Source organism: Pelecanus crispus, chromosome 4 (assembly GCF_030463565.1).
Source record: "Pelecanus crispus isolate bPelCri1 chromosome 4, bPelCri1.pri, whole genome shotgun sequence".
NCBI classification, from domain to species: Eukaryota; Metazoa; Chordata; class Aves; order Pelecaniformes; family Pelecanidae; genus Pelecanus; species Pelecanus crispus.
Genome location: NC_134646.1, coordinates 78989918 through 79006603, shown reverse-complemented (window position 1 = coordinate 79006603; position 16686 = coordinate 78989918). Strand labels below are relative to the sequence as shown.

At 39.6% G+C, this 16686-nt stretch overlaps 1 protein-coding gene across 2 annotated transcripts in view; it reads right to left on the bottom strand.

The window, feature by feature from the left end:
* Positions 1–1402: 1402 nt before the first annotated feature.
* The window catches only part of FAM53A (family with sequence similarity 53 member A), a 75510-nt gene continuing 60226 nt past the window's right edge, over positions 1403–16686 (bottom strand). For both annotated transcript variants that reach the window (XM_075709235.1, XM_075709236.1), the window contains exon 5: positions 1403–2595. In XM_075709235.1, the coding sequence (XP_075565350.1) occupies positions 2272–2595 (324 nt within the window). In that variant the 3' untranslated portion in view covers positions 1403–2271. The remainder of the gene's footprint in view (positions 2596–16686) is intronic.

Sequence of the window (16686 nt, the reverse complement as noted above, 5' to 3'; positions counted from 1 at the left end):
GATCCTCAGTTGCATACAATTATTTCAAATAGCTTTGTGCATGTGTATGCCAGCACCTGTATGCCCTGAGCTACACCAGAGCAAATACCTATGGGGTGAGACGCACACAGTTAACAGGAGCTTCTGAAGGAACTGAAGTCTGTGCTCCAACAGCAACTCCTTTATTTACTACTCTGAAAAAGGAGAATGATTTTTGTCAACAGTGGGCAGCTTCACTTTCTCCCACACAATATATATTAACATATCAAGAACCCAACAAGTCTTTTCAGCGTTCTTGCACATTACTACGCATGTATACCAGTATCAATATCACAGATCATTGCCACTCACAGTTGTATATGCAGTAGGAGTCATATAAGCAAGAAAAAAAGTTCAGAACTTCTTACTGGCTACCCAAACTTTAAAAATTTTGTATAGATACTGAGTTATGTCAGCTGGTTCAGTAATCAGTTGTCTGATTATCAGGCCAGTTGTCTTTATGATCAAAGGCTGACCCTAATCACAAGACTGGAGACTGTGTCATAACTTGCCACAGCCTTTATCATATGCCTCAAGATATTTATTTCTTATTTGAATCACATTCCATTAGCTGACTTAAAATACCTGAAAGGAGGTTGTAGTGAGGTGGGTGTTGGTCTCTTCTCCCAAGTAGCTAGCGATAGGACAAGAGGAAATGGGCTTAAGCTGCGCCAGGGGAGGTTTAGACTGGAAATTAGGAAAAATTTCTTTACGGAAAGGGTGGTCAGGCATTGGAACAGGCTGCCCAGAGAGGTGGTGGAGTCCCCATCCCTGGAGGCGTTTAAAAAATGGGTAGATGTGGCACTTCGGGATATGGTTTAGTCTGGTCTACCCTTGATTAGTCTAGAGTGGGCTTGGTAGTGTAGGTTAATGGTTGGACTGGATGATCTTAAAGGTCTTTTCCAACCTAGATGATTCTATTCTATGATTCTATTCTATTCTATATGTTGCTGTCTTTTGGTTTTATGGCACAAGTTACAGTAGGAGTTGGCTCACTTAAGCCGACTAACATGATGCACTGAAATGCCATAATCTAAGCTTCCCCATTTCTATCCAATTTTAAACTATTTTGAGACTAATTTCCCCTTTTTTCAGGAAAATCCTTATTGTAGCTGAACTAGCAAAACAAGTATGTGTTGCAATAGTCTGCAATGAATACAGTATTACATTTGAGATGATTACAGCGTATGTAATCACCAAGATAGACTTTTGGGATCCAGCATGAGTTATTGCCCAGCTCCCCAGACTAACTTGACTTCACTTTCTTTTCAGATGACCAGAAATCTGCCCTCCCCCTCCACCCAATTCTGCACATAAGTACCATATTACAGAATCTGCCACAGACTACGCATTTTCCACTAGTAAAAATTCATAAGCAGACAAGTGCAAAGCAAAATGTCATTTTATTTAATTCAAGGACTATTTTCCTTCTAGTATTGCTGAAGGGATCACCTCCTGGGGAATTGATCATTACAAAGTCCCTGTCTAAAAGTTCAAGTGCTCTTGTTGTACATTCTTTTGAACCACAGAAAACATAATGACCAAGAAGGTGGGCAGCTACTTGCAGTTTTATCCCACCTAAATTAGCACTGCTTCAGGCTAGAAAACAATTCAAGTAGTAAAATCATGGAAAATGTTAACCTTTTAAGGTCACTACCATATTTTGATCAAAAAGTCCTGAATGTATGAAAAGAACATTTGTACATGTTATGAAGTTTTTTTTTTTTTTAACCAGACACTGTCAAAGATGGCAGTTAAGTATTTTGGACCAGTTGTCAACCAGATATTTAAGAGTTCTATCCGAAAGTTTATTACCAATTTTGTTATGCAATTCACTTTTCACATTAAGCTCTTTAACAACAGCAACATATACCCGCACCAGAATCACTGTAGACAGATTTAGTTTTATAGAATGCCCTTCTGAAAATTCGTTTCAAAATAGAGATGCTTTTTCTCCAGAACTGTAAAAGCCATAAAAATGCAAAATATCTGTTAGGAAATTTTTAATCAAAATTATTCCTTAATGTTCAAAATAACATTTAACCTCCTACTTTTTTGTTGTCATCCACATATTGATCAATAGACTAAACAGGTAACAATGGTTCACGTTTTTCCCCCACCTGAAACATTTCTTCTAACACAGGCCCAAGATAGGCAATACAGAGATTCAGGGACATGGATTATGCATGGCAAAGGTAATCCTCTATCATTTTAATTTAGAACAACTCTTATTCTAGCACACAACTTTGAGTCTCAGTTGTTTTCAATCTGCTCTAGGTCCAGGTCCCCACAGTCTAGAGGAAAGATGCCTTCTTCGGTGCTCTCACAATCACTTGTGTCCTCATCGCTTTCACATACTGCAGCTGCTTTCTTATAATCCCTTGTTTTGAAGCTACCTTGGCATGACCCATGGTGCCTTACTTCATCCAACTGTTCTTTCATCGGACTGGAACCAGGGGTGATGATGTTCATAAGATCATTTGAGTCACATGGGGATGACACAATTGTCTTCATTTGTGTGTCATCATCATCATCTTCATAGTCAAGGGAGCAAAGACTTTTGGAATTTTTTAAAGTCTGCAATTAAAAAAAACCACAAATATATTAACCATGACTGTACAGGAGGAGCAGAAATTCGTTAAATTTTTGAATGGATGGAGAGTATGGACTCAAAAAAAATAAGAGTGCCACATACGTGGAAAAAAGAAAAAGGAAGAGCAGTATTTACTTACTACGCAATCTGGTTCTGCACAGATATTTAGCCTATGTAGACTCCCATTAGTGACAAAAAAACTACCAGTCCCCTTTTTTATGCAGAAAGATTCAAAAACGTAGCTTTAGTCAACTAAATGAGGAACAACAGACGCCCAGTTTGATGTGTTAGCTTTTTGGCAAATCCACAGCATAGCATTGGGTAACATCAGCATTTAGGTCAGACAGCTGCACTGCAGCCTAGTCAACAATTAATTTCTTGAAGTTCCCAAGCATGCTGGACAATAAGCCCTCCGGCCTCACCTCAGAGACAGCAAGAGACTGCAAGGCAAATGGCACATCTGGGTAACCTCAAAACAGGAGAAAACCAAGCTTCTACTGGAAGCATCTTAGTCCACAGTCAACTTAGTTTGTCTTGTATTTGAGTACCATTTGAACACAAGTTCAGGAATTTGAGAACTCAGTTTATGAGGAGTACTAAAACCAGAGGAGCACTCACCTTTATTTAGACAAAGGAAAAAGAAAAGAAAACGTCAGTAAATGTGCTACCTCTGTCCCTGACATAAAGGAATAAAATGTCTAAGCTCCTCATGTAACTGTAAGGGATCCTTGTCTAGAATCCAAAAGCAGCATTTAAGGAAAACAGGGCTATATAGATTATAGTCAGATTTTAATAAGTGAGAAACTTCTAAATTCTGCCTCATACAAGCACGCAGTCAGAGGAGAGTGAAATAGCCAGGGCTCCTCTCAGAGGTGGCAAGAGCCAGGAGAATAAAGTTGTGGTGGCTTTCAATATCTTACTGGTTAAGTGGCTCCAGTCTCACATATGCATGGCAACTGTTTTATTACAAGTAGATCCACAGGGAACAAGACCAACTTTCACACCCATTTTCAGCTGCCTCCCCCAATTTGTCTTAAGTGTTTTAGATTTATTGACATATTCACATGAAATAGGAACATTGCAACATTCCAAGTATGCTATATTCCAGATGCTCTTCTAGAGCACTGGATAATCTTTCTACTTCTCCACTGCACATCAGCAGCCACATAAGCAGCTTACCAGTATCTTTGGGTGGTTTTTAAACAAAACTTCACAAATGCAGAAGAAATCTAAATTAGTCAGCCTTGCCTGTATACAGCTGGATGAAGGAGAGGAGAGCGAGGAAACCTCACTGATGTCAAGTGATTTCCCTGACCCCTTAGGGTCGATGTTACATATGGAACATCTTGCAGACAAGCCCGCTGCCACTCTGCAAGTTCATACAGTTCCTTGGACATCCCTACATCAAATCTACACAGAAAGTTTGAGGGAATGCTCAGGTAAAGGTAAAAGCAACACACTTGAGTTTTGGAGTTCAATCATAGCACAACTAGGCTGAGGAGTGAACAGCAGTACTGGTATGGGATGGTGGTTCACCATCGTTGGTATCTCTCCACAGCTAAGACACCGCAGTGGTATTCCCCAAGCCTGCACCACATGAAAACACGGCAGTGCGACACACTTCACTACTGATCAGAGGTTTGTTATGCCTGTATTGCACACAGCTCTTCTCTTGCTCAAACAACTTTCATATCTTATAATATACATTAGATGATTAGCTAACATGTCACAGGTTTCAGGCCAGAAGGATCTATAATGGATAATCTAGTTTGCTTGGACAGACACAAAAAAGACCCTATTTAGCAGTTGATTTATGCAACTCAAACCTGCATCCAAAGATCAACTTTCAGAAAAAACATGACTGTTGACCATAGTTCTGTCAGGAGGAAACCCACATCCAATTTTGCACATGACTAGTATCAACAAAACTGATAACGTTGCATGACTAAAAAGCCTTCTACTTCCAAATTTCACTCCCCTATGAAAACAATTTTGGTATAAAATACATCCTTGTTTTCAAAACATTTCTATATAGCTCACTTACAGCTTATTCAAATACAAACATTCGAGCTCCTTTTTATGACTAAGAGGTGTGAATTTCTCTCATATTTACTTAAAAGCAAAACAGTATATTTTTTGAATTAGTGTTAAAGGATATTTTAATCCTAATTCTATCTCATTGCTTTGAAAAAGAACACGTTTCCTGTTGTGTATCTCCATATAGGGGACAATATTTTCAGTTCTTTAAATCTTACAGTACGCACTGGGAAGGAAAGGGACCAAATAAAGGAAAGCTTTGAAAGTTCTGCTTTCAATGTTTTAGAAAGGAATTCCCAAGTCCCCCTTCAAAATATCTTTTATTCAATTTACTGCTAGAAATTAATCCAACCACACAGCTGTCTTTCTAGAAGGTTTGTGTACATAAATGGAAAATTGCCTGTTAGCTGTACTGCACTGAAACCACTTGAATGGGAACTTTTAGCCGGTTTCAACACAACAGCAAGTGCATTCAACTGGTTCTTTGTTCACCCACTTGTCACAACCCCACAGACCTAAAAATAGGTGGATTTATTATCTCACAGCACAATCCCACTTCTTTCACAAAGCAAAAGGTAGAAATTGCAATGCATTCAAGCCCTCTAAACTGCAGCTTTACATGTTACACTGGTACAGTACCACACCTTTCAAGCACAATTGTGCTCAGTGGGGAGCCTGTGAGTACTTGCTCAATGGTCCTCATTTTATAAAGGATGCTGGACTAACAAGACAAAAGAGTCCACAGTTGGCAATGGATAGAACTCAATCAGCTAAAAGTATTCTTTTGTGTGATGGAAAAAAAAAAAAGAAAAAAAGAAACTCAGAGTTTTAAAAGAAGTGAGGCGATAAAATGTCTGAATATTAAGAAAAAAACTTTGTACCGAAAACAATGGCAGGGAAGGAAATAAAAGAAATCTCTCTAGACCCTTGCCATACAAAGCAAACAAGAAAGGCCCAGAGTAGCTTGAAAAGAAGCTAATGTCTGTACTCTTTACTAAACCTCCAGTTCAGAAACCCATAATACATCACTTTCCAAATATAAAAAGCAATAAAAAGGTTGTTTTTGTTTTACTAACAAAACTACAGCATTTGCTACAGTAGCCAAGGGAAAAATAAGTCATTTATGTGCATGAAAACCTAGTGTATAATGGGAGCAGCAGTTCTCATGCTTCTTCCCCATGCCCCCACGATACACCGAGTCCACCCATTTTCCCCCTCAGTTTTGAATGGGGTGGAAGATACAGCTGCTCTGAAGAGGTGCAGCTGCAGCAGCTGGCACAAAGAAAGGAGCAGAGGAAGCCTGGAACTACCAAAAGCCCTAAGCCCATCCTACTGCCTCTCAGCACTAGTCATCACAACAGATGGGCTGCTCCCTGAAGCCATAGGCTTAGGAAGAGAGGGAATTCAGACTAATTAAGACTAGTTACCTGGCTGGCTTTCTGTCCCATCCTGAGACTTTTGCCTATGACTGCACAACACAGGAGGTGCTGCTTTAAGATATACCAATACATAGGGTTTCTTGACTGTTAAGGTTTCTACCCAGGGATATGAAAGATGTGGGTAACGCAGTGGTCCTCATGAGGAGGAGATTCGGGAATATCGGCAACCAATCCAAGCATCAAACACTGAAGAGGCAGCCTCAGCATGGAGCAACACATGGCTTTTTCTGTTGCTTCCCTGTACCTAGCCAGTTGATGGAGATGGGGAAGAAGCAAGTTAGATAGGCTGCATTTCCCTTTGAGGGCTTCACAGGTCCTTATTTCACTTCCTGGACTTATGTTTCTTATAGATTAGTCAGACTGGCTCAAAACCAAATGCCTTTACTGTTAGCAACTCATACCACAGTTAAGTTTTAGATCAGAAGCACCACACAGCATGATGTGTTCATATCCCAGACACTAACCTATCCCCAAAGAGGTTATAGTTTAGCCTCAGCAAAAATGAAGTCCAACCGCGGCACAAATTTGTTACGTTGAAGAGACTTCATTTAATGAAGCTAAGAGGGAGACTGAAGGAAGGACTTTAAATTAAGAACAAACTGTCACAAAAGACTGATCCCAAGCAGCTCATTGAATCATGTTGAAAAGTGCCTTCTGAACATACCATCGCCTGACCAACATCACATCCTACCACAAATAGATGTGAACAGTGTCCCTCCCTGTAAACTGAATTTTCAGTTCATGCATCTAATTACTTGCATTAATATCATTACCTGTGGCAATTCAAGTTGGAGACATGTACAGTGTTTACTGTAAACCATTGAAATCTCAGCTGATTATATACATTAAAAAAATATCCCATCACAGTCCTAATCCCTGTGAAAAACAGCAGAAAAACGCTGTGTTTATGTAACACACTATTAACCTTTCTGTGTCGTAAAGCTCTTGCCTTTTGACTCTGACTTCTGTCTTGAAGAGCACTGAGCATTTTGTGAACACTTCAGCTAACCTTGGCTTTAAGAAGCTTGCAGTTGAGAAGAAATACTGCTTCCTCGGTATGAAGTAGTGCTGACAGGAGGAAAACAATACAGTATTCTTCATAATGTTATGTGCTTGAGGCTTGCTAATACACTCTAAAAGTTAAAAAACAAAGTTAACTGGGAAAGAATTTCTCCCTGCTCAAATAAGAAGTCAAATGTATAGAAATATGTTAAGTTTTTAATTCAAGTGTCTAAAAAAAATACTTTGGGTCAAAAACCATTGCAGATTTTTAAACTACGCATTTGAAATAAACCAAAAGAGAAGTCTTTTTCTTGCATTGCGCGACAAACCAAGTAGTTAGCAAAAACATTTCTATATGTATTTTGTGGAAACAGAATCAAATCCCTAGAAAATACCTGACACCTTTATGGGCAAAATGTAGTCTCTGATCAAATTCGCTCTGGGAACCAAACATGCTGTTCACTTTCTGTAGCTCTGCAGTTATTCCTCATTTTCCTGGAAATCTGACATGTATTTTTATATTCAAAAATGCAATGCTTATTTCACTATCTATAACTAGAAAGCAGAAAAAACATGGAATACTGGATATGAATGAAAAAGAGCAAATGACCTTTACCATTTTGCCACGTAATGAGACACTTCACTATAATAACCATTCCTTACATTGGAGATAAAATTACTGCTGCAGTTCTGGTAGTCAAGTAAGGTAAATTCTATTTGCAAAGCCAAAGACCTAGCTAAAAATCAATACAATCTGACATGCAGCAATATGGCTATGACTTGAAATGAAAGTTGTTCACTACTTTGTCTCTGCTGTATCTTCAAAGGTTACTTTAATTTTTTAGATGTAGGTGCCCAGGAAGAGACATAACTGACATCAACTCCTTTCACATCAGATGCTAAACAGCATCATGAAGTAACAGGCTTTCATCTTCCACTAGCCAGACTGTTCTAGATTTAAGCATGCAGTTTTCTGGTGTAGTCTACCATGAGAGTTGATCTATTTATTGGCCCAGATTTTTATGTTTGTATTCTAAATTGTGCCACAGTATCCTTATAAGTTTTGTTTATGAGCTGTAAGAACTTGTGATTTAATTTGGCTTTTTTGTTTAGTGCTATTAGTTGAAAAAATATTACGGCTTAATGAAATCGGACTATTTAAGTGAAATGCTGAATTCGTCTAATATAAGGCTCTTCATCACAAGATAACAGACAAACCATTGGAATAGTTAAAGTCTACAAATGAGAAAAACAAAATGCACAAAGGCTGGGGTGGTTTGGGGGTCCAGTTCTCTGCCTGAGCACCGCTGCAGTCCACGCACGTTGGTCACCCACACTAGTGGGGAGATCAGGCACTGCAGTCTTCAGACCTGTACAGCAGCCTACTCATTTAGCTAGGAAACTTTCTAAGATTCAATTAAAATCATTGCTATCACACCAAACTCCAAAAAGCCACGTGTGAAGTCACACAGGCATGGCAGTTCCCCAATACAGCGGGGATTCCAGCCACCACGGATTAAGTTCAACCTGAACACCTGCTTCCCCCCTTGCCCCAAAGTCAGACATAAAAGTTATTCACGATAGGCACTCCACATATGAAATAAAATTTCACATTCAAACTAAATATCCTCTCCACATCTTCTCCTTGTAGTGGTTCCCAAAGATCATCTAAACAACTGAGGAGAAAACCCACAGGCCCCCTCAGAGCTATTAGTTCACCCCACCGTGTGCTTAGCATGCACATGTGCTCAATTAAGTTCCAACATTAAGTAACATAAGAAACTAAGGCATTTCAGCAGATTAAAGAAAAGTTTGTCAGTCTGTAGATGTTTCTCTAAACTGAATTGAAGCAGACAAAGCACTACTACTGCTTTTTAGTCATTCCTTTCTAAGTTAAATTTTGGTCAGATCAAGGCAGTTTAGGACAGAGCTAACATACACTTAGAGGAAACTCAGGTGCTACGGTTTAGCAGTTTCACAAGTCCAGGACCATTCATCACAGGGGTTAACTTTGTTTTTAAAGACAAATTGGAAACTAAGTGAGTTATTGCAGTACTTAATGCAATACAGTCAAGAATATGATTCAACACCAATACTAATATTAACGGGGTGAACATATATGGCAATTTGCCCTTATATAAAACCCAGGGCAACATTAAACTACATTTTAAAAAGTTTACAGCATGGAATTTTAAGTAAGATGTTGGCATCTTACATCTTCTAGTTTGGCGGATCTGTGAACTGCAGCCTTTTATCTTTCCTGCTTCAGTAAGTATAAATCATACAATCTCTTATTATGAGAATGTGGAATTACATTCTACAAACATCAGGCCTACCTATTTCACCTGCATGTAATTAAGGAAAAAAGTTTCAACTATTCTTAGTACCAGTTCAGCAAGCATAAATACCCACACATGCTATGAATTATTCGATTAACTAAACCAGAAGAGGCTCACACAGTAGATTTACCTGTTCTGAGCTGGCTGATAATCAACATAGCATCAAAGTGGAACATAATGACATTTGCTTTGTGCAGCTGAGTAATACAGTACAAGACTTTGGCCAGGGAAAAAGATGATTAAGCCAAACAAGACAACTACTAGATACAGCAGCAGCATTCATCTGAAATGCGCTGGTACATTAGAACAGAGGTTTCCTCAAAGGGCAAGAAGCACCACAGAGAGAAGACTCAAAAGGGCACTGAAACAGCAGGAAGAGTGGCCTGAAAGCTGGGTTCACTATAGCTCTGTCCTTGCTTAGGCAGCAGCTGCAGTCTGGGGTCTCTTGCAGGACCAAAGCAATTACTCTGCCTTAAGAGAAACAACTGTCTTTGCACACCTTCATCTAGTTATCTTCCCACTTCCTCTTGCCCCTAAGCACATCTCTAATATGGATAGTGGATTTATCCACCTTATGGATAAACCGAAGAGCTGGACAATGTGGAGTTGGGCCTCTACTGTGCTTGAGAGGCTTCAGTCTGGCAAATTCCCATCAGCCAACTGCATTAATGAGTGATGGTGTGACGAACAGCTGCATCATTTGTGTTCATACAGGGATGATGAACACATCTGGTTTTGTAGTAGAAGGGCAGAGAGGGAAACAATGTAAGCACATGTTCTCTCCCAGCAGAAATGATTCATGTTTTGCCAGGGCTGTTCCGTCTTTTCTAATTCAGGAACTTTTACCTTTCTTTTCAGAAAAGAAACCAGGCTCTGGAACCAAGAAGCAAGTTAAGTGCATAAGTACCAGCTTCATTAATAATATGAAAAAATTATTTTATAGAGAGTTGGTTTAAATAATGTCTAATTCATCCAGATTTTAGAAAGATGCATCTAGTTTTCTGCCTTTCAAACCGGGAAATAAGGAAGCACACTCACTAACATGAGCTACACGCACATCCCTTCACACAGCCATATACTAACTACTTCACAGTTGCTCAAAATGTTGATGTCCCTGAACAGCACAAGAAAATTGTTTAACAAGAATATGATTGCTTGCAGTAATCATCTCTCAGTATTCAGCATTCAGGATCCAAAACAAAAGAGATCATCCTGGGTAGCCAAAGCCTTCTAATATATTATTCCTCTGACAGGGGAATTAACAGACTTGCATATTACAATCAGCTCTGAAACAACAAACAAAAAAGTAACCTCCAAACCCAGGAGTCTTACTAGGTTTCTAGTTTTCTAACTAAATGCATTCAAACAAGAAGAGAAAAAGCTGTAGCTGTGCTTCCACAAAACTCCTAATATCAGTCACATTTTGAAGTTCACTTTACCATGCCAAACTCTGTTCTCAAGTAACAGGGTTTAGGTTGACAGATTATGCACCAATGTAACACAGGACAGGATTTGACCCTTGTGGCTTCAAAACATGACCATACTGGCTTCATTTCCTGCCATTTATGTGTCATCTATTTTTATAGAGAACTTCTATTCCTGAGCAGTTTAGCCAAGGTCTTATTCCTTCATGACATTGCTGTGAGCTGCAAACAATTACTTTCACAACTGAATCACATATGCACTGATTTTTGCAGAGTACACCCATGTACCAAGTTCTCTTAAACTTCTAGAGTGTTTTTTTTTTTATACGCAGGTCAATATTAAGTTGTTACAATGGGTCAAAATTATAAGAAATTAGAGAAGTAAACTCCAAATCCTGATTCTAAGGCTACCCTCATTAGTTACTGACAGATGTCAGCCTCACCTATATTATTGGGTTATGCTGGCACTCCATCATAACTAGCATTTTAAGGGATTCTGTAATTGGGCCATAAAGTTCACTTCTGCCAGGGAAGGGGGATGGGAAAGAAAAGGGAAACACGACCTCAGCTTGAGAACAGTTCCCTGTTCTTCAGACCAATTTTTTACTACAGAAATACTTGTCCAAAACAAAGCCTTTAGATCTTGTTACACGAGTGCACACAGGCACGCATGGTTATATACACATGCGGACAAAGTACAAGTGCTCTGAGGAGTCTTTTGCTCAACTTGATGCAAAAACCCCACAATTTAACAACAAATTCCTGTAGGAGAATTCAAGCTGTAGGTGGACTCTTGCCACTAATTATTTCCAGAGACAAGTTAAGTTGAACACAACACATTTGTTTAGAAAGAACAGAATTAGCACTGTTCACCTTCAATCTCTAATACATGTACTGCATTTTTGTAGTTTAGTATCTGATTTTTGGACCACTCTGAACATTTCTGAAACTGGGTGGCTCAGGAAGTGCTCTCAATATCAAGTGGCAAGCCTGCTATAGATTTTTTTTAATGCTGAGTCAACTTGTGCCAAAACTTCTGTTTCATAGATATGATTTGGACGAGTTTGTTTATTGGTTCAAATCCCAAAGCTGACAACACTTTACCAGTTGATGCTCAATATGTTTTTTTTAAAAAAAAGTTAAGTCAGGAAACCACATATGTGGTCCTTTATACTTTGGCTGCACTGAAAAACAACAATAGATGTTTTAAAATACACCATACCAAGTCAGAAGAGAAACCAAGCGTAAGCAACTTCTGTTTAAGACAGAGTCAACATTCAAAATCCTAAAGCACTGTAACACTAAAACTGAGCTCTACTTCTCACTGTACTTCACTTCAGTTTTCCTCTATTTTGTAATAAAATCAGAGTCTGCATGACAAAGCTATACATTCAAGTATTACACACACTTCATTTTAAAGAGTCAAATTTGTTTGTACTACCACAACTTGCAAGCTTCTAGCATACCAGAAAAGCCTTTTAAGTTTTAGTCACATGGTTACTACTATAATGAAAACTGAAATCAGAAAACTCATCAGCAGTCTCATTTATTTAAAATTCAATTTCTGGTAATACTTAAGTTTTACTGCAGATGCACATGTCATTGTCAGCATATAAAGAACTGAGTATTTTCACATATATGAACAGATCAGCCATTTGATTATCTGCAGCTAACCTTAACACCAAACAAGCACCCCCCAGATCACTTACACAGAAGACATCTGCTTATAACTGTACTCCATTAAAAGTTGCTTCTAACAGCAACTTAAAAAACCCCACACAAACATCTCTTCAGTTTGTATATACTTGACAAAGAGCATGTAAACAAGTCAATATTTCCCATCCTAATGGAAGAACAAATTGACATCTCCAACTGATGTAGATAAATCTAAATCTGTTCATTTCCACATGCTGGAGACATCTTGTTTTGCTTTTATCACACCCATGCAGCAGTATATACATGCAGCAGGTACTGATCTCTGCAATGCAAGACTAACAAAAGACAAAGTGACAGTTCAACTTAAGACTTCCCAAAGTGATTTCAATAAACCTCTCTGTAGAGAAAAACCTCAGGTGAATCAGTTCAGTTTAGGTCTCTTTCAGAAGATGATGCATCAAGTCAGCAAATGACTGTCAAAGCAAGGGAATTTTCACAACAGATAGTATTTGGAGTATGGAACACCAAGGCCTAGTTTCAGAATGAAAAGAGTTCTTCCAATCAGGTAGTATAAAAATGCACTCATCTATTTGATTGCCATGTTATTAAAAGAATACTGAATATTAAGACACCCCCCCCCCCCCCCGCCATTATTCTAAGTTAAACTCAAAGACATACAACTCATTTTCAAATCAGTTTTAAAAAATTAGTTCGGTATTTCATTTTTTGCCAAGATATCTGAAAAAAGTCCCCATATCAATGATTAAACACTACTCAACTCATCTGTTAGCCACCATCTCTTGCAATTTAGAGCAAGGAAAAAAAACCTACTCCCCTGCCACCTGCCAAAACCCAGATGGCAAAACCTGAGAAAAGTGCTCTCACCTCTCTTTAAACCCTCTGGTGCAGCTTAGGCACATTAACTGTAAGTACCCTATATATAACACTGAACCATAGCTCTTAACTCAATATTGTATTGTATTCTGAACAACGTCACCAATAATTTTAGCATAATCCAGTTTTATGACAGGCTAAGTAATAATTAAAAAAGAAAATATCCACAGCTGGCTGAAACCTGGCTTGTGAGTTAATAGATGGCCCCTTTTCTCATAATGTCAAATGCAGCTGGTCTGGTACTCATTAGCTCTTTCAACAACGAATACTTACTTGTACATACAGGAACTTGCCAGAAAGGAAAAGCAAATCTGCAGTAGGTATTAAGCTGCCGCCGCCTCCTCTTATTAGTACACCGCTTACAGAAAAGTACCATAAACATACAAAGCCAGTTTCAGGTCTGACAAAGCAACACAGTGCTGACCAGCTCTGAGAAGCTCCAGCTATTTGCAAGACATTTGTTACAGAATGCCATTTACAAAAGAGGGGGGGGGACACCTCTATCCTTAATGAGATTTCCTTTCCTTCACTATCCTCAAGGCTTCTACTCCCTTGCTGTCAGAGTACAGGGAACCTCCAGCACAAGGGCTCACTTCATTAAATGCCATTTCAGGCCTAATTTCACATTGTGACCCACTCTGCTGATGCAAAGAAAGCAAAGCACCAGATGCTCTCTGTGCCTGCTACCTCAGTAGCATTTCATTCGCTACTCCAAAAAACTTCCAGGCACCCATTCAAAACCAAGTACCCCCAGCCCGGTCTGTCCTGTCACAGGACAAAGTACTGGCTTGTCTTCAGCTCACTTTTGATGCTTGCCTATCATCTCCCTGCCCAGCCCACTCCTATCTCCTTTCCTTCTTCCCAAGCCTGCTGGAATTTGAACTTTAAATGGACGCCCTCCATGGCAACAATAGATAAAAAAGGAGCCTTTGATTGTTCATGCGTTGCGGCAAAGAAAGGAGGAGATTCATCCTGGCTGCGACCTAGCAGGAACTCATCAAGCACGTCTCCCCTTCCACTGCAATGGGATGCCTGAGCCTGTAGCTACTCATTCAAGCTCCCTGCATCTACGTTTCCATTCAAAGAGGATGAATTCTTCAGGTTTCCCCCGTTAAGGAATTAAATGTTGATCCCATGAATGAAGGGCAACACCAAGCTTGGAAAGCTGCCAAAAGGTCCCGTAACACTCAGCAGTTTGGAATTAATTCAGTATTATTGATATCTAGCAGGATTTATAGCTGCATTATTTATAAGGAAAAAAATCAGAGCCATATTTAGACCTTGGTAATAAACTATTTTTAGCACCATCTGTTTTTCTCATTTGTTCCCTTGCTTAGGCAAGAACATACTTTTACCCAGTTCCCTCTTCCTTGTCCATTTAAAAGAATCCACAGAGCCTAAACCAAAGTGCAAGTAAGGATCATGCTGAATATTGACTGTGCGGCAATCCTCCTAATCAGGTTTTGGAAGTCAAAATTGCTTACTAAGAACAGTCTAGGGCTGATGCAACAGTATATGTTGTCTTCAGCTACAAAACTGAACAGATTTTTTTAATGCAAGGGGCAATGCATTTCACACAAAGAAGGTTACTATCTGCAAAGAAACAACTGATCATTAACTGCACTAAGCCATCTGAAAAGTGTTCGCACTCCTGGCAGTGCTTTTCTGGGCAACAGTTGCCAAGTTTCACCCTCATCAAACCCATAGATATTTTGTCACAAGTACATTCTGCCAGGCCAGGCTGCTGTTAGAGGGGGAGACATACAAATCGTAAGCAGCTGCTGCAGGCACCTTGCATCTGCAAGATGAGGTGTTTCAAGCTGCAGCTGCCACCCAGTCAAAAGCTCCCCCAAACCTCAAATTCCCTCTTCAAGCTTACATTTATATTCTGCTTTTAGTATGGGACACAACACTGACGGCCTCTGCAGCATGACAAGAGAGACTGAGTGAAGGGGTTGCCGGTTCCTTGAACTCTGAGGGAAGCAAGGCTTTGGGTACTCACATACAGATTAAGTTCTCAGAAACACACTTGATAGCAGCAATACATTCATCTTGTCCTCCTGACTCACAAAAGGTTCCCTTCTACCCAAAATAGTAGCACAAATATTTGAAAGCTTTACTGTTAATTGTGTCAGGTTAAGAAAATTTGCTTTAGAGCAAGACAGAAAACTCATCTTAAGTATGAGCTCATGATGTTCTTACTCTTTGCAAAGGGCAGCAGCAGTAAGGGCTGCAAGCTGGTTTACTAGGGCTTGCAGCGCAAGTCAAGCATTCCTGGGAAGTAGAAGACATGGAACAAAACCCAAGAATAAATCCCAGCATGTAGGCACATGGGTCAAAATTACATTCCACAAATGCACAACAGACAAACATACAGCCATTATAATGGATTCCAACAAAGAGTCCTGACGACTTTGAAACTTTCAAGCAATCAATATTATTGATTACTGTAACGTTCATTTGGCAGTGGCATTATGTGACAATTTTAGAGTGTGAAGGAAATATAACAGTGCTGTCCAGCCAGCAGCCCTTGGGATGCTTCCTTCCACTTCACCACTTCTTTTGATGCAGAAAACAGGGCACAGCACTTCTAGCAGCAAGTACAAACTGCCAGGTAGATGGAAGGGCTACTTGGCTAGGTGATACAGAGTCAGGCCATTCCCAGGATGCTGAAGTCTGCTCCTGGTGAGAAGCATCTCCATACGCCCTAGCAGCAACCGCTGCGCCCCATCTGCCAGACAGAGCTCAGTGGCTGCTACCAACTGCCCCTCTCAAGGGGAAAAGCTCCAAATCTGTGCTACTTTGACAGGACACATTTCAAAGGACAGTCCGCCTCAACTGAGAGGAGTTCAATAAAAACCGTTCAAAGGAGAGGATCAAAGTCTGCAGTACTTTCAGTGGCCATATAAAGCACACGGACAAAAGCCAACGTCTACAGTAACTGTTGCAGTAAATTTAAGAGCTATTGCCAAGTATGTTTAAGAGTAAAAACTAAGCTTGCAACTTGTAGTTCAATTCCCTAAGGCTGTTGCATAACCTGCAAATACATTACAACATGAGAACAAATTAATACTGGTGATTAACCAGGAATGTAATCACAGGATCTGGAAGCCTTCAAAACGCAGCTTGTTGCAAGCATTGTACCAAAGCATCTAGCTTTCATATGGGCAAGGATGCTCACTTGTTTGCACTCAGTATCAGTCTCACACATAAACACGCACTTTTACACAGATTTCGAAGGTGTAACCTACCTTATTCCTTTTACAAAGTTTACACATTATTAG